The 23,478-nt window shown below is 52.7% G+C and overlaps 8 protein-coding genes and 1 non-coding gene across 9 annotated transcripts; 2 read left to right on the top strand and 7 right to left on the bottom strand.

The window, feature by feature from the left end:
- Positions 1–3,066: 3,066 nt before the first annotated feature.
- Positions 3,067–4,032, bottom strand: COL26b_013738 (uncharacterized protein; the record flags this gene model as incomplete). Its single annotated transcript, XM_053186329.1, has 2 exons — positions 3,067–3,665; positions 3,723–4,032. 2 exons carry the CDS (start codon positions 4,030–4,032, stop codon positions 3,067–3,069), a joined length of 909 nt encoding a protein of 302 aa, XP_053029729.1.
- A 6,930-nt stretch (positions 4,033–10,962) lies between these two features.
- On the bottom strand, positions 10,963–12,725 carry COL26b_013737 (uncharacterized protein; the record flags this gene model as incomplete). The annotated part of the gene is made up of 4 exons (XM_053186328.1): positions 10,963–11,827; positions 11,879–12,069; positions 12,122–12,492; positions 12,554–12,725. The coding sequence occupies 4 exons, from the start codon at positions 12,723–12,725 to the stop codon at positions 10,963–10,965; spliced, it is 1,599 nt and encodes a 532-aa protein (XP_053029728.1).
- A 495-nt stretch (positions 12,726–13,220) lies between these two features.
- COL26b_013736 (uncharacterized protein) lies at positions 13,221–14,837 on the top strand (the record flags this gene model as incomplete). The annotated part of the gene is made up of 1 exon (XM_053186327.1): positions 13,221–14,837. One exon carries the CDS (start codon positions 13,221–13,223, stop codon positions 14,835–14,837), a length of 1,617 nt encoding a protein of 538 aa, XP_053029727.1.
- A 552-nt stretch (positions 14,838–15,389) lies between these two features.
- Positions 15,390–16,175, top strand: COL26b_013735 (uncharacterized protein; the record flags this gene model as incomplete). The annotated part of the gene is made up of 1 exon (XM_053186326.1): positions 15,390–16,175. One exon carries the CDS (start codon positions 15,390–15,392, stop codon positions 16,173–16,175), a length of 786 nt encoding a protein of 261 aa, XP_053029726.1.
- Positions 16,176–16,357: 182 nt separating this feature from the next.
- On the bottom strand, positions 16,358–17,114 carry COL26b_013734 (uncharacterized protein; the record flags this gene model as incomplete). The annotated part of the gene is made up of 2 exons (XM_053186325.1): positions 16,358–16,969; positions 17,034–17,114. 2 exons carry the CDS (start codon positions 17,112–17,114, stop codon positions 16,358–16,360), a joined length of 693 nt encoding a protein of 230 aa, XP_053029725.1.
- Positions 17,115–18,526: 1,412 nt separating this feature from the next.
- On the bottom strand, positions 18,527–19,764 carry COL26b_013733 (uncharacterized protein; the record flags this gene model as incomplete). The annotated part of the gene is made up of 3 exons (XM_053186324.1): positions 18,527–19,285; positions 19,350–19,372; positions 19,422–19,764. 3 exons carry the CDS (start codon positions 19,762–19,764, stop codon positions 18,527–18,529), a joined length of 1,125 nt encoding a protein of 374 aa, XP_053029724.1.
- A 675-nt stretch (positions 19,765–20,439) lies between these two features.
- Positions 20,440–21,612, bottom strand: COL26b_013732 (uncharacterized protein; the record flags this gene model as incomplete). Its single annotated transcript, XM_053186323.1, has 3 exons — positions 20,440–20,937; positions 21,015–21,537; positions 21,584–21,612. 3 exons carry the CDS (start codon positions 21,610–21,612, stop codon positions 20,440–20,442), a joined length of 1,050 nt encoding a protein of 349 aa, XP_053029723.1.
- Positions 21,613–22,143: 531 nt separating this feature from the next.
- On the bottom strand, positions 22,144–23,005 carry COL26b_013731 (uncharacterized protein; the record flags this gene model as incomplete). The annotated part of the gene is made up of 3 exons (XM_053186322.1): positions 22,144–22,184; positions 22,300–22,719; positions 22,906–23,005. The coding sequence occupies 3 exons, from the start codon at positions 23,003–23,005 to the stop codon at positions 22,144–22,146; spliced, it is 561 nt and encodes a 186-aa protein (XP_053029722.1).
- Positions 23,006–23,338: 333 nt separating this feature from the next.
- Positions 23,339–23,410, bottom strand: COL26b_013730. The gene has a single exon. It is a non-coding gene; the product is annotated as a tRNA-Ala (tRNA).
- Between the last annotated feature and the right edge of the window lie 68 nt (positions 23,411–23,478).

Genomic DNA, 23,478 nt, shown 5'->3' with positions numbered 1-23,478 from the left:
CCAAGTGCCGCCGATTTACCCGCCTTGAGTTCTCTAAACTTGGGAAGAGCGGGGGCCATCGCCATCAGCGGGAAATTCCGAAAGAGCGAAGTAATCAGTATTTAGTTGTGGGTGGTGCTTCCTCCGCCAACAACGTTTCCACTGCTAGTGTAGATGTCCTGCTTGGAAGACCGCTTGCCTTAATGACCACTTCATCTCATAATCCCAATATTCCACTTGGCACTTGGCAACACCCTCATAAAGGAAAAGGGTGCATTCGGCTTGTGATTGCATCATAACATCACTTGGATTTGCTATCGCCACTGCTCTGAGTGCTTGTTCTCGTTCTCTGAGTGATGTCTGCGCCTCTTCTGGCCAGAAGCTGCCTCGAAGCCTCAAAGCTTGACGATTTTGTCCCTACATGAAAGCTGTACTGCTGCAATTTTTCCTTCTCTCGCTTTTGGACTCAATCGCTTGGCCAAGTGAGCATGCTTCTTGGTGTTTAAGTACTTTAATTCTGACGCAAAGGAGCCGTGGCAATTATCTGACTTAGCCCCGTGCTGAGGACAAGGCATGTTTGAATTGACTGATCACGCCTCCAAGCTTTACAAGACCCTGTTCACCGCAGAGGCCTCAAGGCTTGTTCAGATTTAAGCTATGGGATTCAAGGCCACGAACACGCTATTACAGGGGAGGTCCCTGTCCAATTTGACGTTACGTGGGCAACCAAGATCCTTTTATGGGTATCTTTTCAGGATATTACTTCAAGATCGACAAACTCAAGCTAAGCCGAATAATTCTCCCAATGAAGCAATAAAACTTCAGCTCGTAAAGGTTCGTCACAATTTCAGAACCCGTCCAACTGTGCTGCTTCATCGTATTCCGTTATCTCCGAGGCCTTTCTGCGCCACTCTCGGCGGTTACAGATCTGAGTGTGTGAACTGATTCTACTCTTGCAGCATGGTCCATCCGCCAGTGACATATGGGTCGGTGATGTTGGGGTAGAGAATGGCGATGGTTGACATATTGAGCCAGCCGGGGAGGTCTGGTTTATCAGCACACGGTGCGTGGTATCCACATGAGATTTTCACGTCTGAATGACCATCGGGCTGGACACGCGATCGGTCATCACAAGCGACGTGTGAAATGAAACCATAGGATTGAATCGCCAAGCCTAAGGTAGTGTATGCTCTAGAAAGGTACGGCGAAAGGGTGCGATACTCAGAACATTCCTGCCAGCCACTTTTGGTATACTTGGACCTTCTATTCGACGTAATACAGGAGACTAGCTTTTGTAGTTCCCAATTCCTTCCCAACCATACTCGCATACGCTTCTTCGCCTCAGCACTCTTTTCAGAGTGACATTTTGCCTTTTAGGCCACGTGAGTTCGCCGGCCAATTCACGGACAGGCTATCAGGGCCATTAGTGGCGTGCCCGGGGCAGATCTAACGCTGCGGGCCGTCCACAACGGTGCTGCGGGTCTATCTCAATCAAAGTCGCGTTTACGGCACTGGCGATAACTGGGGCTGATCATTGCGCGGAAGCATCTACTTGCCGCATGAGATATACTCTCGTAAAGATCAGGATGGCGTTGTCTGGAGTTGTAGTGATTGAGAAACTCAAGAGAGAGGTTTTTTTTATTTCATGAAGATGGGTCCGATTGACGTTGTGCGTACTTTGCTTCTTTCGCGCTTGACGTTCCACTCCTACGTGTAAGAGCTGCCGTGGCTGCTGCTTGGCTCATGACATTGTCACCTTGACGGCTGCTAGTAGCTAGAGCTCAGAGGTGCAATGAAAAGTTAATAAACTGAGTTTTTCCGAAGTGTTCCCTGAGGCAGTCTCTGTGTCTAATCCATTTCTTTCTTCCCTTCTAACTTTTTTCTTCGCAGTTTGTCGCCTGGAGGGTCTAATCCATTTTTCCCCCTCCCGAAGAGCAAGCGATCTGTTCACAAGGACACGATTCCTACAAAGTCCGTTCTTTTAGTTGTCCTGGCCTTCAACGGCGCTGTCGTAGTCATGACAGAAAGATCATTTCCTCAATTCTCGAAGTTTCCGATAGAGATCAAAATCTTGGTCTGGGAACAGTTCTACCTCGAACCTCGTCACTTCATGATCAAAGAGTATCAGTGGAACAACGGCGACAAAAGAGGGCTGCCTAGCAAGTCGGATACCCGTTGGTCAACCTGGACCTTCAACACGTTGACATGGTGTTTCCACGCAGCAAGTTCCTCGAGCAAACACTACAACGACATCGACACTACCATCGATAGAGTGTCCAGCTCTGTGGCCTCACGTCTTCGCCCCCGGTTCTGGCTCCCCACATGGTCCTTATTCCACGAATATAATCATCTAGAATATTATGATAAGAATTGCTGCACATGGTCCTCGGTACCTTCACGTGGTGCCCTTGTCCCATGGATGAATCAGCACAGAATCCCAGCCGACCCTCGCATCAACTGGAACACGGATTTCATTCACTTCGCATTCGATCCTGAACTTTATTTTCCGCACCAGTTTGACTGGTTCGCCAATATCCAGAATGTTGTGACAGGCGCATTCTGGAATCCTACCACACCAAAATGCAGACTTGACCGTTGGTTGGTGGAAGACATGTGGATGGTCACAGCAGGCTCGAGAAGCTCAATGAACGCAGGTGGCTTTTATACCATCTGTCCGGAATCATAAAAACCTGGGTTCTGGACCAAACATGCCATACGGGACCCAACTCGTGCGCTTGGTGGTGCAGCACGCCGGTACATATATATCCTCCCAGATGGCCGTGTTTCGTCCGGAGGTCGGATTGTGGTCAACTGCTGGTACTCAAAGTCACTCCAGAATGCTACGTCTTGTCGGAGAGGGACATCACGAAGAAGATACTTTTGCGTGGTAGAAGACGAAGTGGAATCCATCTGGAAGATGTTCAGTGAGCTCTAGATTCTATCAGTAGTTTATATCTATCTATGAAAGTGTGTTGTATGGTTTTGTCTATCCTTGTTGTCTTTTCCTTTCCGCATATCTACAATCTTCCGATGTAAATCAAGCCTTCACCGCTCTATCTTAGCGCGAGACGCAAATTTGCCAGCAGTTCAGTTCTTGCTTTTGGCATTCTCCTCAACTGCCACCTCCTTAGCCATCATCCTCTCGGCTCTCCACTGCTGGCCCCAGTTCCAGTGAATCACAGCTAACGGCGTCACGGATACCGTGATCAGCGCTAAGCCTAGAAACGTCGGTCCAACTCCCGCAAGAGCGATCATTTGCTCAACAAAGGCAACGCCCACGGCACCCAAGCTACAGCGAACCAGATTGTTAATAGCAGTGGCACTCGCGCCCTTGCCTGGGCAGAGGTCTGATACCAGGGTCTGGTTCAGAGCGAAGACAGCGTTGCTGGTAGCTGCAATAAAAAATTGCAACACTAGCGGAACTGCAATCCAACCAGCGAGGCTCGTGATCGAGGGGTACGCCATGCTGAAGCCATAACCAGCTGTTGTAATAACGAAGATTATCACAGCCCAAGGAAGTCTTCGTAACCGTGCTCGTTCAATGGGAAAGTCTGCCGGCACATCCTTCGATGATAGCTTCTTCTTGGATGGCTCGTTTCGAGCTGACTTGTATGCCGCTTCGGCGGCAGCAAAGTCCTTGTTCATCAGTTTACCAACGATTGTTGACCCAACAATAGTTCCGAGGCCTGTGTGAGGGATGGTGAGTACTTATTAGGGACTTTTACAAAGACGAATAGACTTACCATTGGGCAGGTAGCAGAGTCCGATTTGGAGCTCGTTCAGGCCAAAGCTTTCCTTGAAGATACCCGTGGTACTGGATGTCACCATACTCCAAATGGCGTAGATGATGCCGCCGAAAACGAGGTTGATAAGAATGTCCTTTTGGATCAAGAGCCTTAGAGGCTCGACGAATGTCATGAAAGTCACCTTCTTTCGCGGCGAAGACTTCACCGAGCCCTGTTCAATATATTCAGGATCTCCGCGAATGTATCGGGCGAGGGGTCTGTACATTCCATCGAGTCGAATGCTACCATTGCCGGCAATACTGCGCATGGTCTCGGGAAGGAACGTAATAATGACGGCGAGGGTGGTGGTTGAGATGATGAGGAGAAACACGAAAATCGAACGAAAGCCAAAGTAGTTGGAGAGTAATCCGCCGAGGACGGGGCCGACGGCTATGCTAAAATTTCGAACTGTGTCACACCCATGAGCAATGATTAAGAGCCAGCTCAAGGAAGATGTTATTCTTACTTGCTTGGTAAAAGCTTATGAAACCTCCTCTTTCGGAAGAAGGAGAGATATCCTGAATGACGCCATTTCCTATGTAGTGCATTAGTGCCCGAGGAATCGATGACTTGTACTTTCTTTCTGCATATCATACCAATACTGACTGTCGAAGCACTTCCTGCTGCCTGAAGGCCCCTGAAGACCAACAAGATTGCAAAGCTGGGAGAGAAACTCAAAGCAATGTTGGCAACAATGTAGACAGCGAATGAAGCGATGTAAATGGGGCGTCGGCCGAGAACATCAGATATGGATCCCCAAAGCAATGGAGATATGCCTTGAATGATCAGGTACGATGTGATGGTAAGAGACACCATGTTCAAGCTAACTTTCAGATCCTGGAGTAAAGACTAATTAGCTGAAGTTGATTTCATGTGACCTCTCCAACACACCTGAGCAATCGCGTCCAGAGATGGGAAGTAGATGTTCGAAGAAAGACCAGAGAATAAGCCAGCGACCCCGATGATCACAATAACCATCCATTTTTCATTTTTCGAAAAGACGTGATAGGGGGGATCGGGCGATGGGCGAGGTGTTGATGCGCCAGACGAATCGTACTCGTAGAGCTTCTCTGGCCGGTTGCTGGAAGACATGTACACCAAGGGTAGCGGCGGTAGGGACTTGTGGCGATTCTGGGCTCGCGGAAAAAAGTCGTATTTGCTGTTATCGCCGGGGTTGTGTGAGTCTTCCCGGAAGACAACACCATCGGATTTGCGAGGTCTATGACCCAAGTCCCGCGCCAGGCGGCCTTGGCCATTGGAATTCTTCGAAGCTTCACCAGCCACATTGTCGGTCATCTCCATGTACTCGCTCGGGTATCGAGGGAGCGCCATGGCAGTCTAAAGTCGGATTTCTAATGAGTAGCATGAACAAAAGACAAAAGCAGAAATTCAGAAAACAAGCACAAACTTTTAAGTGAAGGAAGAACGATGCGTAGCGATCGAGGATATCTTGAGACAGCATGTCGAATTCATATCAACAGCCCCCTTAATATGGCGTCTTAAACCTCCTTAACGCCGATGAAGATAAGTAACCGTTCCAGTCTTACAAGCTTTCACGGAGCACGGGCATCGGGTGGGCCAACGTAGTAGCGTAGCAGCCACGCAAGTCTTCAGCCGCTTCAACGGACCGGCGCCGTATTTACCAGGGATGGCTGGGTCCCACCCGCGGCCTCCGTGGGTCTGCTGGGGAGTCTCGGTTGCCTTAATCGGAAACGGGCAGGTCTATCTGGTCTAACAGGTCTTAGCGAATATTCTCTCGTGTTGCAGGTTGCACGCGCCATTGGTCGGCACCGTATCTTCGCTTGTGACGACCCAGAGGCTGAGCGTGTGCAATCATGCTCAGTGGAGAGTCTTGTTAAACAAGCTCATATCTTTCCTTGTTGTGCGGGCCCCGAAACGTCCCGCTGGCTGCAACTACCGGCCTGCCCGCATCCTCCCGATATCTCAAGATCGTTTCGATCACCGCCGAGCCCCGTCTTGGCGCCTGAATCCCCTCATACGTTGATTGGGCTTGATGCATCATGAAGTCTTGGCTTGACATCGGGATCTGAAAGTCGAGATAATGTGGACTTTCGTGAGGGGTACTTAAACCGTAAGAGTCGGCGCCGGCACGTCATTCGAATGTGGAGGACAAGGCAAGAACATCACCGGTCTCTGATCCGCCTCAACATCTCAGGATTTCACGGTTTCCACTCGGTTTCCCACACCCGTTGAAAACTTCCGACCAGTCTAGCCAATGGATAGGCGCTCAGCATACGTGCCCAGCACGGGTGTTGTGCTAGTGGTGATATTGGGCAGTGTTGGTAAAATATCCCCCCTGATCAGCTCATTTGCAAGACTACTGTTTCTGATTACCCTTGAAAACAGCGGGAGCGTCGATCCTTGCGGGAGCCTTCATGTTGTGGCGGAAACGGATGGCAGCGAGACACAGCAGGTAGGCGCGTAATCTATTCACTCCGTTGAACACATCATATCCGTGGCAGTGCTGACCCTGGTACGATGGTAAACAGACACCCCTGAGATAGCAAGAGAAATATACTTGATGTGTCAGTTTGGACGGTTGTCAGCGAACCAAGAGCTTGCTCAAGATGTAAACGGATCAGGGAGACACCTTGCACATGTAAAGAAGCCGCGCAATATAAGTCTCCGGCCTATGGCTCATCATATTCAACATCATGGAACAGTCCGTCGTGGTGGAGTTAAGCATGAATCCCTCACAAAGGGGATGCTAAGAGCATGCTCCGTTTTGGGGGGTAAGTTTCCGAGCGGGTCCAATGGGAGCCACACCCCAGCCGGGGCAACCTAAATCGCTACTTATATAAGCTGTTGTGACAGAGCGATGATACTATATATGGAGCTCTTCCGAGACGAACGACCCCAAGTGGTCCCGGGAGATCATTATCCCTCACAGATCACCTGAATGTCTGGCAGCAATGTGGGTATCGGCGCTTACAAGACGTCTGTACATTCAGATGCATCCTCCTAGACTGAAAACGGGCTCGGTGAGACTTATGATGTGTCAAGTGAAAGATCCCAGTCTTTGTGTGTAAACATGCGGCGGTGCGGCGGATACGGGCGTAGATCGCTGTCCACCGTCCCACTACTTGATGTCAAGGTGCGTTGGTTCAGATGCCCAATCGCTTATAGCCGTTGCCAAGAAATAATTGAAAATACCCTTTCTTGGCGTGGGCACATGAAGGCGTTGACGGTTTAATGGACGGGGGAGTGCCCACGAGAGTTTGACGCGTCAGAAAATTGCTTATCGTAAGTAGGTCTGTGTCTCCCGATCGACAGTCTTCGGAATCTTAGTATCCAGGCTTGGAGATCCTCACATATCTTTCCTCCTCGAACATATCTAAGTCTTATTATAGCATCATTTTAAGGGAAGGGCCTTGCAACTTCACCTCGCAATAGTGAAGCCCACCCAGACATCCGACGACTGTAGGACACGGGTGGGATGAACAGCTTTTACACATGCAAGGGCGGTAGTAGCGCTTGACTCGAAACCCAGAGGCAATCCGAAAAGAAACTTCTATCAGTCGGCACAGCCGGGGCATGGATCGTGTCACGGAACCTTGGTGAGAGGGACTGTGCGTGGACTTCGAGAAGCGGATCAGGGTGTAAGTCGGACGTAAGAGAATCACATCGCCCAAGTTGCATCTGAAAGCCTCATCCCATGACTTTTTCACGTGTCACTGTACGCTCCCATGAAGTATTGAACGTGGATATCTGCAGAATCTGAGCCTATCCCGTCTGAACACTAAAGACGAACTGACATCTATGAGGTGCCGATGACAGATGTGGAAGGTTCCAACCATGATCTCATCTAGAGCTTCATGTGGCAAACGATACCAGCCATCCAAGATCTTCCTTCCTATCTAAGAAAAGTGAGAGATCATAAACGTTGGCGAGGTTACAGCACAGTTCTAGTCAATGTCGGCTGCAAGATCTTCAGGGGCTGTTTATTGTCGAGACCATGAGCGTAGACCAGCCAAGAGATGTACCAGGAAAGGCAACGTGCCTTCCCAGGTGTCACTTATGCTGCTTCCACCCGTCTTGGTACCGAGAAAAACTTGATATGCAGCTTTCATGTTGAGACGGTTTGATTCGGACTGGAGCGATGTTGTAGTTGGATGTCAAGGAATGGCAGAACAACCAGGGCTCGGTTGTCCGCAGCACAAAAAAGAAAGAAATCCAATCCCCTGAAAATTAGAAATTTGACATAGAAAGACGTGATCAAATCGAGGAGCACAGTCTAGACGGTAGAAAATTGCAGCCCAGCTACCGGCGTTTACTCCGACCTCTGCTCCGTAGAGCAATGTTCTCCCTTCTCCCAGCATAAGGACCAGTAGAAGTGCCAAATCAAGATCCAATTGACAGGGCCCCTCGCCAGTGGCCAAATCTACTACCAACACGTGTTGGACAATTACGTTTGCGAATCCAAGTGATCTCCCTCTGTTGCGTAGTCTGTTATGTTGTGGGCAGCAAACTCGGCTTAGCTCGGCGATATCCATGTACCGCCGAGGTCTCCGAGGGCGACACGATGGTATCAGACCCGTACGGGGGCCTATACAAGACCGTGCTGATACTGAAATCTCCCTTCATCCCTTTTGGCTTTCTCTAGACCCGGTCACAATTTCGTTTTAGTTATTTTCGTCTTGTGTTTCCATGGGTCCACGTCGAAGGGAGCTTCAGCGTAGCCTCATCCGAGCCAAAAGAAAGCTCGCCCTGCTTGATGAAACAGCCATGAATGCCAATTCCCGATAAGGTCTCAATCCTAGCTCGGTTATGAAGCCTCGTGTACTCTTGGGCAGAAATGGGCTGTTCTGGATGCCAAGTGCACTGTAACTTGACGTGACAGGTAGACAGTTACAGCCGCTGGTATCGCGTGCTTCAGGGCCCAAATTCTCAGCATCATTGTCCGAGCAACTCTGCGTATTCTCCGTATTCATCCGGCATGACTCGCCATTGACAATATGTCCATGATCACATATATTACCAGTCCTGTGGTTTGACAGGATGCTGTTCATCTACGACAGCAAGGTCCGACCTGGAATATCAGCTCAAGTCTAGCCTCCGAACACCAACTATTTCTTGGTCAGGACTCGGAATTGCTGCCCACAAACGCCGTAAATGCACTACAACAAGGCACGTGAGCTTTCAGTACCGCTTCTGTTGTTATTGATGAGGGTCTACAGCATCTACTCGGAAATGCTTGGTGCGCCGCGACTACTGACTGTACGAGCGTATGAGACGAAACAAGGCCAACCATGATGCCAGTGATGTCCGGTAAGCTTGTTCTGTAAATACTCGAGCGTCGATCTTCGAACTTCACAGCCGAAACTACGCCGAGTCAAACTTACGCGGCGTCTTAGTCAAGCCCGCACTCCGTGACCCTTGAAGCCTTCTACACCGGCAGAGACTCAATCCGACGGCTTCGAGAACAAGTGACACAAGTGGGCAGATTTCTAATTCGATCACGGCCAGTATCATTAATGATCCAATTGTCGCTTGGTGTGGAACAAGGAGAAGGCGCAGCCAGCTTTGTGCCGCCGTTTCTAGCGGCCTTTGGGGACGATGTCTCTGGCGTGGGGGTGTAGCTGGAGAGGTTGGCAGCTCGCCCGAGCGCAGTGCCCCAGATTGCAAGTCGGCTACGATTTCCGAAGCTATGGGAAGTAAGGGGCTTGGAGGCTTGGTGAGCTTATCCCCCCGCGTTTACCCATCCTATCCGGTCTGGTTCCAACCGGCGTAATCCCATTTATCCTGTACACCATTCGCTCATGACCTCGGCGTTCTGAAGGCTCTCGCCAATGTGGCGTCGACGCGTCAACAATGTCTTCACTGACATGCCAGGAGCTTTTTAGTTGATACTGCGATTTCTCGCATTCGCTAGAAAGCACACTTAAATACTCACCCATCGCCGCTTGTTGTCCCCCCGTTCAAACGCAACAGGTGAGCAACCTCTCTCTCGCCGCGCACCGCCGAGTCCACATGCACAAGCAGCTTTCCCCGGGAGTCACAAATTCCACAATCACATCACAATCAAAGAAGGCCCTCTGTCGCTTGGCGACTCCTCCTTTACCCACATGAAACCATGAGGTTGTCCTGGGCGGCGAGGTTTCTCATCAGGTACGCGTACATCTGTGGCAGCACTGTCAACATCAGGAGCTTACTTGTACCACCGACATGGGCACACGTTCAACTCGGCGCCGGGTTTCAGGTCGTCTGAGAGAACTGGGCATGTCACGAATGGATGTATTGGAATCGATTGAAAGTCGTCCGTCACAGATGGATGATGGATAACTGGGGCCGGTCTCAACACGGGCTGACAAGGTGGTAAATGATAGCATTCGCAAATCTTGTAGCTGGAGGTTTCCCCCCGCTCAATTGTATCTGATTTTGTTTCTTTTCAGTGATGCTAGTTATGCAGGCGATGCAAGTAGTAATATCATTGGTAACCCTTACGACAGCACAAACGTGTTCCGCTGCAGTATTATGCCATAATGAATTATTAGTGACTTGCTACGCCAGAGATTCGCACTTCAAGACTGTCACGTCTTTCGGCTTCTTCATGTCCGTCCACCACTCGTTCGATGACAGACTACTCGGTAATAACTCGGACCAAACGGTGGCGCACGATTCATCGCATCTACAGGCCGGCCTTTCATCCCTGACGGGACCCATCGCTCTCCAGTCCCGGCGCCGTGGCCAGTTCAAACGCTCTAAATAGAGTCGGCAAGGACAGGGTCCATTTGCATTCTTTTTGACACTGCCGGATTCATCTGTTGTCGTTCGAAGCTACCAGTCCACGCAGCGATGGCCCCGTTATTCGAGAAGCAGCGGGGAGCCTGTTGATCGGCGACTACAAGCCAGAGCCTGTTGAGACTTCGACCCATAATCGCCTCCTTGAATCCAGTGCTAAGCCATGATCATCCCTGTAAACCTCACAGCAGTAAATCACGACCGAAAGGCAGTAGAAACGGTAGACCGAAGAGCGCAAACTTTACGGACTTCCAGTAATCCAACTTGGAATCATTGCAAGCCCTTGCACGCCATTCCCGTTACAAAGATCACAAAAACCACCTGCATGACGCCTAATCTGGTCACTTCTTTGAAACTAATACGCGTATGGTGCACGTAGATAGCTCTTCTGAGCGCGATGTATTATCTGCAAATTTAACGACGCCAGTGTGAGGTTCTAAACGGAATCTCGCTTGCCCCCATCTGGCGCAACCAACGCCTGTTTCCTAAAGTTCCTTGGCGCCACTCCCGACTCATACGCATGATCAATCTCTTCCGTCGTCATCCCAGTAGTATTCGGTATCCAAAGCCAGCCGCCAATGAACAGGAACACCGACGTCCCGGCATAGATCCAGCCTGTCCTTGCGCCGAGGTTCCCAGAGTCGACGTTGTACATGTATGGGGTGATGAAGTTGAAGACCCAGGTGGTGAATGTCTGCGCGCAAATGCCAATGGAGAGAGTCTTTGCTCGGAGGGAATACGAGGGGATTTCAGCAGCGATAGGCCACCCCGCCCCCTGGAGCAGACTGGACTGCAGAGAGATGAGGATGTTCATCAGAACAGCAATAGCCCATAGGCCGCCCTTTTTGTCTGCCCAGTACAGGGCGCCGATGATCACCATCACCAGCAGGTTGAGAACCAAGCCTATCAACACGACGTTGCGCCTGTTAACGTACTTCAGGTAGACTCCACTCGTCAGGATGATCAAAACCGCCAGTCCGAAGCCGCCGATCCCGACATCGAAACAGTGCACTGCTTCGAGACCGGCCGTTATGAGGAAGTAGATATTCTGGGCGAGGAACGAGGCACCACCGATGTTGGCAGTAGAGTAGAGGAAAGCGACAGTAAGACTCCTCTTCCGGTTGGTCCCCTGAAAACAGGCCATGTACGTGGCTTTATTGTTGGCCTCGAACTCTTGCTCGGCCTGGATGGCACGTATCTCGTACTCGAGTCGCTCATCTGGTTGATTAGGGCCGTAAATCTTTCGCATGACCTTCCGAGCAGCCTCGATTTTGCCCTTTCTAACCAGCCATAAGGGGGACCTGGTGCTGTTAGCGCTACTGATGTCAGTCGCTCAGGGGAACGGAACCCACTCAGGGGCCGCAGCCCAGGCCAGCAGAGCTAGGCCTCCCACACCCCATTGGATCGCAATGACGGTCCTGAATGCTTGCTCTCGAATGTCTGGGACGAAAAGACGGACCATGGCCAGCGCCAAGCCTTGGCTGAAGATGACGAACACTACTAAGCCAGTTTGCAGCGGTGCTCGCAACTTCAAGGGCGCAACCTGAGTGGCATATCAGTCCTGGTCCCTAGACATCCCCTTGCTTTAATCGTACCTCGCTAATGTATGTTGTCGCTGTAGCCATCACTGCACCGATGCCCAGGCCGGTAATCATCTTCCCTCCCATCAGAGTCGCCCGTTGCACGGCAATGTATTGGACTGCCGCCCCAATAAGCGTCAAGATTGCTGCAGCACAAGATGGCCACTTTCGACCGTATCGATCCGCGATGAAGCCAACGAGGATGGCGCCGAGAGCCTGGGTCAGAGACGACATGGCCGTCCATAGCGAAGTCCAGATCGAGGGCAAATAGGGTCCTGTGGATCCAATGTCTCCAAAGTACAGCAAGAAGGAAGGCATCGATATGGAGGCTCCGTTGGCAGTGGTATCGTAGGCGAACGCGATGCCGGCGGTAAAACCGACAGATGCTTGGAGGGAGTCAGCTTACATCTCATGCCATGTTAGATGTCGGAGGGCAAGCAGTCTTACAGATTAGCAAGGCTCGCCAGTGTCTCTTGGCATTTTCGCTGATGGAGAGAGCGAGCTCTTCGCGGACAATGGCCTCGCCGGCGTGGCCCTCCAGCCCGGGTTTTGTCGCCATCTCAAGATGACTGGACTCGGGTTGGGAAACGGCTTGCTTGTCAACGTCGGGTGAAGCCATATTGTCCATGATCGGATACCGAAATCAATCATCGAGTGGAGGCGGAGTGGGATCTTGAATAAATGCCCGCGATAGCAGTCTTGGTCATGGAACATCCGGGGAGACTTTTTGGGAATTTTCTGGGGTAAATCCGGGGTAACATTAAGGGCCCAATACTGATACTTGACGGGAAATCCGTTACGGCATTCCCTCCAGAGAACAGGCTGCGAATAATGATCGTTATGAATGTGGAGATACTGCCAACTTGTGATTGCTATGATCATGGGTAGTCGCGAGACTGGGTGGACGTCCTTGGCGCAGGTGGACGTAAACAAGGTGGACGTCAACAATGAAGGTGGACATCGGCCCAAAGCGTGACATATCCCACTCGGACTTTCCGAGTTATGAAAGTCATCCGCCCAATCATCTTCAGATATAATACTATTTATCGTCCGAGCCACGATAGTCTTTAAGGTTGTTGGCTTGACATACCCTAGCGCGCCAAGTTCTCCCACTATGAAGATTACGAACCCCATCATCCCCGGGTTTGCCCCGGACCCCACCATAACTGTCTTCAGAGACACCTACCTTCTAATCAACTCTTCTTTTCACGTGTTCCCTGGACTTCCCATCTACTCGTCTCGGGACCTCGTCAACTGGGAGCTCAAGGGACACGCGTTGTCCCGCCCATCTCAGCTATCACTTTCCAACGCCTTCACAAAGTTTATTCCGCTTCCTCACGGCATCCCTCTGATCATCACTGGTGGTCTGTTTGCGCCAACTCTTCGACACTTCAAAGACAGTTTCTACCTCGTTTGCACATATGCCTTTGAAAAGCCCGACGGATCGCACGAGTTTCAGAACTTCCTGCTCAGCTGTCATGAAGACGCCATATTTTCCGACGACGGGTGGTCAGACGCTGTACCTTTCGAGTTCCCTGGGATTGACCCCAGTCTTTTCTTTGATGAGGCATCAGGCAAGGCATATCTGCACGGCTCCTATCGGACCGGGCCTCCTTGGGCCCCAGACTGCTCTATCCGCCAGTTCGAGATTGATGTTGACACTGGTGAAGCCTTGTCAGAGTGCAAGTTCCTATGGAGGGGTGCAGCCGGAAAGGATGACGCTGAGGGGCCCCATGTTTACTTCAAAGATGGCTGGTACTACCTTTTAACTGCTGAAGCGTCCACATTCGAGGGCCACCAAATCAACATCGCAAAATCTAAAGACATATGGGGGCCTTATGAGAGCTGTCCAAACAACCCGTTATTGACTGCTTTTGAGAAGGATGAGGATGTCCGCTGGGCTGGTCATGGTGACCTCTTCCAAGACCTGGAGGGAAGGTGGTTCTGTGTCCATCTGGGCATACGACACGACCACACCAACGTTCAGCGGCATCCCCTAGGTCGCGAGACTTTCCTTACACCAGTTGAATGGCCCTCTGGGGACTGGCCTCGTATAGCACAGACTAAGCTTGAGATGGTGGTTGGTTCAGAAGGAGAGTCTGGTGAGGCGCAAGGTCATGGGTACAAAATCATGAATGAACAGCTCGAGGATCTTTACATCCGCACTCCCAACGTCGATCACTATTCCTACTCCGCCACAGAAGATACTTACTCCCTATGCGCTCAGACGTCGACTCTGACAGAACCCCTCGGAACGTCCACATTTGTCGGTCGAAGGCAGAGATCCCTCTCTGGTTCCGCCTCCACGACCGTGGAACTGGGCTCTGGTAAGCTTCAAGAGCTCCCATTGGCTGGCTTGGCCATCTACAAGGACAGCTTGCGTCACGGATGTATTCAGATCGATGGCCCCAATTCCACGACTACCGCGTTCTTGAACGTGATCAAGGACAAGAAGTCCGAGAGCATCCAGTTGGGATCGACTGCGATTCCTAATGGCGCGGCAGCCGTCGACCTCCGCATTCAGACCTTGCCCGACAGTTACGAGTTTCTATGTCGCTTCATCACAGGTGATGGAGAAAGCGGATGGCATAGTCTAGGAAAGGGAGATCCAGTGCTTCTTTCAGGGTATGATATGACTGGCACCTTGTACGGTATCTACGCATCCTTAGACGATGTAAAGGACAAAAGGGAGGGCGGTTGGGTCAGATTCAGGCACTTTAGAGTCGAGTAATCCAGAGCATCATTCTCGATAAATATCACGAACAAGACTTTAATCGAGCTGAGTGATGGTTGATGAGATAACAAAGTAGCCTGCGTCATGGTTGCCGTGAATGAGTGGTCAAGAGCTTCTAATTGTGACAATTATTGGCTTGAATCCAAAAGAGTTTGATTGCAGTTGAAACGCTAGAGAGCTTAGACATGTAAATGGGTTTGAGAAACCGATCAAGCCACGATATGCGACGACTGCAGACCATTACCTGGGCTATCTTCCGTTTGGTGAATAGGCCAGCTCATCTCAAGTTGAGATTTCTCTACGGTGAATATGTGGAAGCCCTCAGAGCATTCAGCATCTTCCTCGGTGAATCACCACAACAAATATTCTATTTAAGACTCCTCGACGAAACCGCTCTTGTGTTCATGATAGGAGCAGTAGACAGTACTCCCTCGAGAGACGTCTTGTTATCGACAATCATTGTTACAGCCGCCTGTCCCAGACCACCCTTAACTCAACATGCCTTTCTCCAGCCCACCCCTCGAAAGTCGCGAGCGAACCGCTTACATCATGTCCCGGATCTCGCGTGGCATATGCGAGGCCGTCATGCAAGCAGAGATTCGCCCCATGCCTCGCAGCTGGAAAGACGCCATCCCAGAGCTCGGCAACTTCACATACCCCGAGTTCTTCGACCGCCACAGGGGACAGATCATCGACGAGTATCTCCGATTCTACTGCCAGTTCCACAACAGAACGCCCAGGTCGTCTCGCGATGTACAGTATCCGATCCGTCGTGGCGGCCGTGGCCCCCGCCTATTCGACTACAAGGAACAGCTGGAAGAGTTCGCTCTCATGTGTGTCAGGAACCGCATCCCCCTCCGCAACTGGGACGACATCGTGGCGCAATTCAGAGGCGCAGGCCACGACCCAAGAGACCTCGGCTACCACAAGTACTACATCCTCGACTGCTTTCTCTTCCACTGGAGCGAGTCCGTCTGCAAGAACCGCGTTCAGTTGCAGATCTTCATGCCGAATGGGACCGTCTCCATGCACGGCACCAGGGGCTCAGTGCATGTCACTGCTGAGATGCACAGCTCGAGGCCGAGCATCTCGAAGCGGTACATTGAGCGCATAGGTCTGAATCAACAAGTTGGCGAAGTTGTCTTTCTCGATTTTCGTGTCGTGGACACTAATTACATGGGAAATACCCAGCGGATGGCCTTTGAGGTGTTGGATGCGGAGGAGGCGATGGACATGTATGCGGACGGCGTGTCGATGACCACTAATATGGACCAGTGGACCATTCCACGGCGGAACATTGACTTTGGGGAGATCGAAATTCAGGAATTGGAGTGAGATGAGCGAAACCCCCGACACATGTATCGCACGAGTGTGCCTTCAGATGGTATCACAGTAGTCACGTATTTCAGAACAGCCCCTTCACCAGGCACCAAGTAATGATCAGAATCGCTTTGAATTTGGTATTACTTTGTATCCTTCGTAACCTTTTTGTCGTCATCATATCATACAATCATCCCTTACAGACCAAGAGCCTTGACAATGGCCTTGCCGACACCGTGGGCAGAAGCGGGGTTCTGGCCGGTGATGACAACGCCATCAGTGATAACCTTCTCGCCCCAGGGCGCGTCGGCGATGGCGTACTGTCCGCCGACCTCCTTCATGCGGTCCTCAAGCAAAAAGTTCATCTCGGGGGTAAAACCGGCCTGGTCCTCCTCGGTGTTGGAGAAGCCGGTGACGTTCTTGCCCTTGATCAGGTACTCGCCGTCGTGGGTCTTGGCGTTGACGATGGCGCCGGGGCCGTGGCAGACGGCGGCGACGGGCTTGTTCTGGGCGGCGAAGTCGGCGATGAGCTTGAGCGACTCGTCGTCGAAGGCGAGGTCGAACATGGGGCCGTGGCCGCCCGGGTAGAAGATGGCGTCGAACTCGGAGGCCTTGCCGACGAACTCGGACAGCGGCCTGGTGTTCTCCCAGATCTCCTTGTGGTTCTCGAGGAAGTTCTTGGAGGAGGGGTCTTCGCCGAACATCTGGACGGAGACCTGGTCGAGGGGCGCGACGCCGCCCTTGGGGGAGGCGAAGGTCATTTCGACGCCGGCCTCCTTGAGGACATCGTAGGGGTGGGCGAGCTCAGGCTGGAAGTGGCAAAGTCAGTTGGGTTCGCGGCGTAGACGGTGATGATGTTGGGATTGAGCTTACCAGGTACCAGCCGATGGGCTTGCCAGTCTTGGGGATCTTGTCGCAAGAGGTGAGAACGACGAGGACCTTCTTAGCGACCATTTTGACGGTTATTGTGGTTTGTTTGAAAGGATTGAAATAAAGGAATTGAGTGTATAGGGGTATCGATGGGTATCAAAGCGTAAGAGAGTAGATATTGCTGGATTATTAGAATAGCTAGACATCCTCCATCGCGGGGTGTCAAGCTCTTTTGTACTCGCATTCCCCCGCCCCCGTAATCATCGATCCAGTTTCGAATGGTGGTCTGGCCATCACGGTAGAATTCCGCGCTCACCAGCTTACCCCACCAACGTCAGGGGAGCTTCTAAGGTGTTGGTAAGAGTGGCATGGCATGGAAGAGAGCTTCACCCCGCCATGCAATTGGTCAGCTTGACGTCACACCGATGTGTTTTCCTTTTCCCGCTTGGCATCTCTCCGTGGTCCAGATGGGCAGAGACAGTGACATGTGTCGGGTCATGGAGCATGATTGACTCGCTCATCAACCAGTAAGTCTCCACCGATTCCAGAAACAACACAAGCGCGGGTTTGCAAAATTTCTTCAGTCATCAATGCCACAGCGGGTTGCCAGGGCGAACTCCACACCCCGTTTTACAAAGCATGCGGACGATTAAACTCTCCGGCTGCTTCCATGCCCTGCCATGGCCTTGCCGTAACCAGCAATCTGCCATCCGGAAGGCCAGGGACCTGGGGGTGGGAGGAGGACGCCGAGTGGATGGACCGGCGAGAGCGAGTGGGGGACCTCGGAGGGGGAGTCCAGAAGAGGGAACTGGGAGAGGAACACGAGGGTTAAAGCCGATGGGGCGGCTCGTCATAACGCCGACGATCTGTGGCCTAGAAATTCTTCGAAAAGGAGCCCGTGTTCCGTTCCCCCGCGGATTTGATGCCGCTCCCGGCACGCATTCGCCGCTCCATCGGCACACTTGGCACGGGGAGACCATCATTATCGGTTTCAAGGCCGCCATCAGGTGTGGATCTTTAGCACAACGGCCTCGGCATCTTTTTGCTTTTTTCTAAGCAGAGGGAGCGGTTACAAGCCGCACCGGGTCGTGCCGCGGTTCGCATGCATTGCGCGGTGCAATGTTGCCGTTATTGCGGGATCATGTCACTTGCTCACTCTCAGCGTTCCTGCGCTTTTCTTGCATTGAATTGGACATCATTCGTGTCGTGCATACATTTCATCTAGATATTCTTGGGATGACAGCTATCACAACGTGGATCGTGACCCGAGAACGAACAAGGTGAACTGCGCAATTGGCGGAGTTCAACACCAACAAGATGCGACGAAAGCGTAACTTCAAACTCCATGCTGGATGTACACAATGATTAAAACATTCTTCCGGGCTACTCAAATCACGACATCCCGCCATTCTCTTCCCCTTCGTGCGGCTTTTGGCCCCAGACAGCCATACTTCAAATGGTCAGCTCATTACCGCAACGTTATCAGAAAGAAAAACTCACATCGTGAGATATGCGTGGATGTTCCTATCCGCCATATCCCTGCGAACGTCAACCAGCAGCAGTTCAGCTTCCTCTCGAGTCCAACCCAGCACCTGCGTAAAGATCTTCATCGTGATGCCCTGAACGCCCTCGAGATTGTTGGTCATCTGCATCGCGCCGAGAATCTTCTGGTTCCGCCCCCGAGCCCACGGGGTAGACGGCACCGCGAACTTCCTCTGCTGGACGTTCGTGAACCCCGCGGCAGTCATCTTCGCCGCGAACCCGAACGGAGACAAGGCATCGCGCCCCGCCCGGCGGATACCTTCCAGCAAATGGTCGTTCCACCGCCGCAGCGCCGTGCCCTCCAGAGTCCCGTCGACGGCCCGGAAGTCGATCACCGTCTCCTGAAACTCGACCCAGCCGCCCGGGTTGAGGCTGGCGTAGATCTGGCCAAACAGCTTGGGGAAGTCAAAGATGGAGGTGCACATGTACCGGCCGTGGACGTAGTCGAACTTTTGCCCGTACATCCACTCGTCCTCGGCGTCGTCGATCTCGAAGCGGCAGTTCGCGGGCACGTACTCGGGCTGGATGGGGCTCAGGTCGCTCCCGAGCACCTCCGACTCGGGGTTCTGATCGGCGAACTCGATAGCCCAGATGCCCGTCCCCGTGCCGATATCGAGCACCCGGTGCGGCTTATCCACGGGCGCCAGCCCGAGGTTCCCGTCGAGAATGCGGAGTGCAATGGCGTGTTGCAGGTCTAAGCGGCCTTGCTCTTGCTGCAGCATGTCGCATGTCAGAAGTCGGCGTGAAATACATCCTCTAAACCAAGACTCGTCATACCTCGTCGTTGGGGAGGAAGTACTCTTCTCAACGTCAGCGGCATTCTCACATCGACAAGAATGAACAACTTACTCCCTTCCTTGTACCTATGATACGTCCGACCAAACTCCTCGACGAACCTGTAAAGACTCGAAGCGACCGACGCAGACGACGAAGCCCGCCCCCCGTCAATCCCCAGAGCCGAGTCGGCGTCGCTCATGTCCGAGTCAATGCTCAGCTCGACAGACGACGCCGAGGTGCTCGGCACATGCGTAGATTCCACCTCGTCCTGCTCCGTGAAAGACGCTATGCTCGTTCGTGGCACGTCGTCTCGTCCCGCCGGGTACTCAGACGGCGCATCGCCGTTCCGATCCGCCGATATCTGCGCCGGTGCGACCCGGTCATTAGCCCCGCCCTGCGCACTCAAACTCTCCATCGTTGTGAAATGGCTCGTCTCGGCTGTCACAGGCTCTGAAAGTCTCTCAAGGTCCCAACCCAGTGTAATCGACGATAAAAGGTCGAGCTTCGCGTCAGTTTATGAGGGTCGCGATGGCATCGTGCGGCTGAAATGCAACCGCAACGATGGCTGTCACCTAACATCTCCAGTAAGCATACGGGCTACTGGTCGAAGCCATGGCGTCAGAATGCCATCTTCCCATCAGCCATTTGCAGCCGAGGAGCTGCTGTTGGTCCAACCGTAGCCTGGGTTCCAGACTGTCATCGACTCAATGCTTTGGGACGGGATCGTATCTAAGCGGGCGAATGGTCGGCTGCATTTGGAGAAGTGTGTCACTTCCTTGGCCGCGCTAGACGTAGCGCCAAATGATCTTTCTGGTAGCTGGGAAGGTTGTTTCTTTTTTCAGTTGATCGTGCATTCGGTAATGAGTGACCCCTCATCTTCAAGCATGAACATACGCGTTCCCAAGACACATGGGCTGACGGGACCTGGCCCTCCTGTCTTTGTGGCGACTGTGAAATTTCGCTCTTGTGTTTATTTGGTCTATTCTTCAAGTGCCAAGTCGATCTCGTCCAAAGAACAATAATCGATCAGATCTAGCCAAGCCAGTGCTTATCCCAAGCCACAGCCTACCGCGCCAGACCTCATCCGCTTCTAAAACGGCATAGGCAATTTCGGAACATACATCTCCTCAAGATACTGCACCTCCTCCTCGCTCAACTTCACCTCCAAAGCCCCAAGCGCCTGGTCAATCCTCTCCCGCGTCTCCAGCCCGCAAATCGGCATGCACCCCTTCGAAATCAGCCACGCCTGCGCGACCTGGGCCATCGCGACCCCCTTCCTGGCCGCGAGCTCCTCCACCCGCCCGACAATCGCCTTGTCGGCGCCATTCTCGACGCCGCGGAAGAGCATTTGGAGGAACGGGTCCTTCTGCTCCCGGGGGTCGGAGCGGTCGGTCCACGGGTGCGCGAGGACGCCGGCAGCGAGGGGCGACCACGGGAAGAGGCCGACGTTGGCGGCGTTGCAGTACGGGTTCACCTCGCGCTCCTCCTCGCGGTAGAGGAGGTTGTAGAGACCCTGCATCGAGATGAACTGGTGCCAGCCGTTCTGCTTCGCGACGTTCTGGAGCATCTGGAACTCCCAGGCTGCCATCTGTGCATCTGCTAGTCAGCGACTATCATGACGGGTAGTGTGAGATTGTCCAGGTAGGTAAAGATGTGAAGACTGACCGAACTAGCACCAATATACCGCACTTTCCCGCTCTCCACAACGTCATTCAGCGCCTTCATGATCTCCTCCGGCGGCACATCCCGATCCATGCGATGAATCTGCAGCACGTCGATGTACGTCCCCAGTCTCTCGACGCTGCGGTCCACGGCGTCGAGGATGTGCTTCCGCGACAGCCCGACCTGGTTGACGCGCGGGCCGTCGTTGCTGGTCAGGTTTGCCGGGTCGATGGGGCCCCGCTCGTCGTCGACGAACTGGAAGCACTTGGACATGACGACGAGCTTCGAGCGCGGGATGTTGTACTCCCGGATGGCGGCGCCGACGATCTCCTCGGAGCGGCCATTCGAGTAGGTGTCGGCGACGTCCCAGGTGTTGATGCCCCGGTCGAAGGCGTACTTGAGGATGGGGACGGCCTCAGCCTGGTCGAGGAGCCATGGTTGCCAGTTCTTGTCGCCGAAGCTCATGCAGCCGAGGATGATCTGGGAGACCTTGAGGCCGGACTTGCCCACACTGAACGGAGGCGACCTATTAGTGATTTTCTCACGGTGAAGAGGGTCGTGGGAACACTTACCGGACGTATTTCATTGATGGTTCCGCCATTGTGAGATATCGTGTGTAGTCTTGAGGTTTTTTAGAAAGACGGCGAGAGTGCTTTGAGTGGCTGCGTGGAAGACGAAGCTCGAGGATAGATGAGTCCCTCCAGTACTACATATTTATACGTGGCTGAGAAAGTCTTCTTTCCGGTCTCCGTGTCCGTGGTCGTTGACTCGGTCTCGGTACGAAACATGACGGCATCTAGACATTCCACCCAGACGCCGTGAGCACTGATCGATGCCCGGGACCAGCTCCGGGTCTGGTCCACAAAATAATCCAAGTGCATTAGCGCCGTCCCGCCGCCCCCGGCCCCGCATCTGGAGATAAGGAAGGTTGCTGACATCCCGGGACATGGGTGTCCTGTCTGTATAACGAGGTATGTCCTACGAGAACCTTGAGAGGTCATGAAACTTACTCGCCGCAGCTTGGCTGGCTTGTTACTACGACTCGGCCTTGAATAAGTTAAGGATATCAAAGACTGCATTTGCGGTTGCATTATTCACTCGCTCGGGATATTCACCTTCGGCCTATGAAAACTTATACGTCATACTTCATAAATGATCCTTCTTTCCCCTCGTCTAGATCTCCAGTAATTAGTCGCCTCCAGCATCTCAGGGCACCCCCGCGTCAAGAACCCCCATTTCCGAAAGAAGGCCTCATTGGCTTCCCACGCCATACAATTCCACGACTGACCCCAGACGATGAGAGACGGCCTGCCAGCCAAGTCCTCATCCTTCACCTCGAGGATGTCAGCACAAAGCTGATCGTCGTCCACCAAGCCAGACTCCATCGCAAGCAGCACGTTGTCTCGGAAGACGGGGAAGGGGAAGAGGTCGATCCAGGGGTGATGGAGGACTCTCCTCTGCAGGTTCGTCGGACGAAGGCTCTCGCGGCCGGGCGTCGTCAAATCAAGGTTCTCTAGCTCCAGAGGTCCGCTCAGGTTATATGGAGAAACGAAGTCATCGCGGCAGAGGCCTTGTGGGGGAAACCCTATGGCGGCGGCGTTGTGGGCTAGGGCTGCGAGGACGCGCAGGCGGATGAGGACGTGCAGTGCCGACGGCCGCGGCGCGTGGAGCGAGTAGCCCTCGTATACTTCTTTGACGCGGTTTTGGGCTATATAAAGCCTCTGGGGACATCTGATAAGAGCACACCCTCCGATTAGGGTTGGTAGGATGCTGTCTTCGCCCGGAGCTGCCAGCGACGGGTGCTGGCCATCGCGGTCTACAGTGGGTTGTTTCCTTCTTCTACCTGCTTTGGAGTAAGGACTGTGAAGATAAACATGCTTTGGAATTCACTGACGGTAAGCACGCTGGTTGAGCTTGTTTTGCAGCTTCTTCCTCCGGTTCTGGTCGGAGATGCCAGTCCAGACGTCGGCTGGTTCCCATACATCGCATAGCATGATGGCAAGGGTTTCGGTATTCAACGTCTTTGGTGGCGGAATTGTTATATAAATCTGCAAAATAAGATCTCAAAGTCCATACGGAAATCCGTTGACATCGTTCCAGAAGGAAGAGAGAAGGAAACAACCTCCCCCCGCGAACGCTGATGAGGGTTAGGAGAGGCCGGACAGGAGTGGGGCCTGCTGACCGGCGTTTTCGGGGATACTGCAGTAGGTCCACCTGGGCAAAAAATGCTACACCGCAGCGATTCAACCGTTTAAAGACTTCTCCCAAGTGTCAAAAAGGAGAACACAGCTTAAAGAAGCCTCCTTTTCACTCAGAAGCAAAAGATTTGGACGAACAGGGAATCGAACCCTGGACCACTCACATGCTAAGCGAGTATTATACCACTAAACCATTCGCCCAAAGGATGATTTCGCCCGGACTTGAACCGGAGACCTTCAGTGTGTTAGACTGACGTGATAACCAACTA

This window comes from Colletotrichum chrysophilum (genome assembly GCF_026319265.1).
Source record: "Colletotrichum chrysophilum strain AFK26 chromosome Unknown scaffold_252, whole genome shotgun sequence".
Classification (NCBI taxonomy): domain Eukaryota; kingdom Fungi; phylum Ascomycota; class Sordariomycetes; order Glomerellales; family Glomerellaceae; genus Colletotrichum; species Colletotrichum chrysophilum.
Note: the sequence above shows the minus strand (reverse complement) of the source record. Positions and strands in the feature narration are given on the sequence as shown.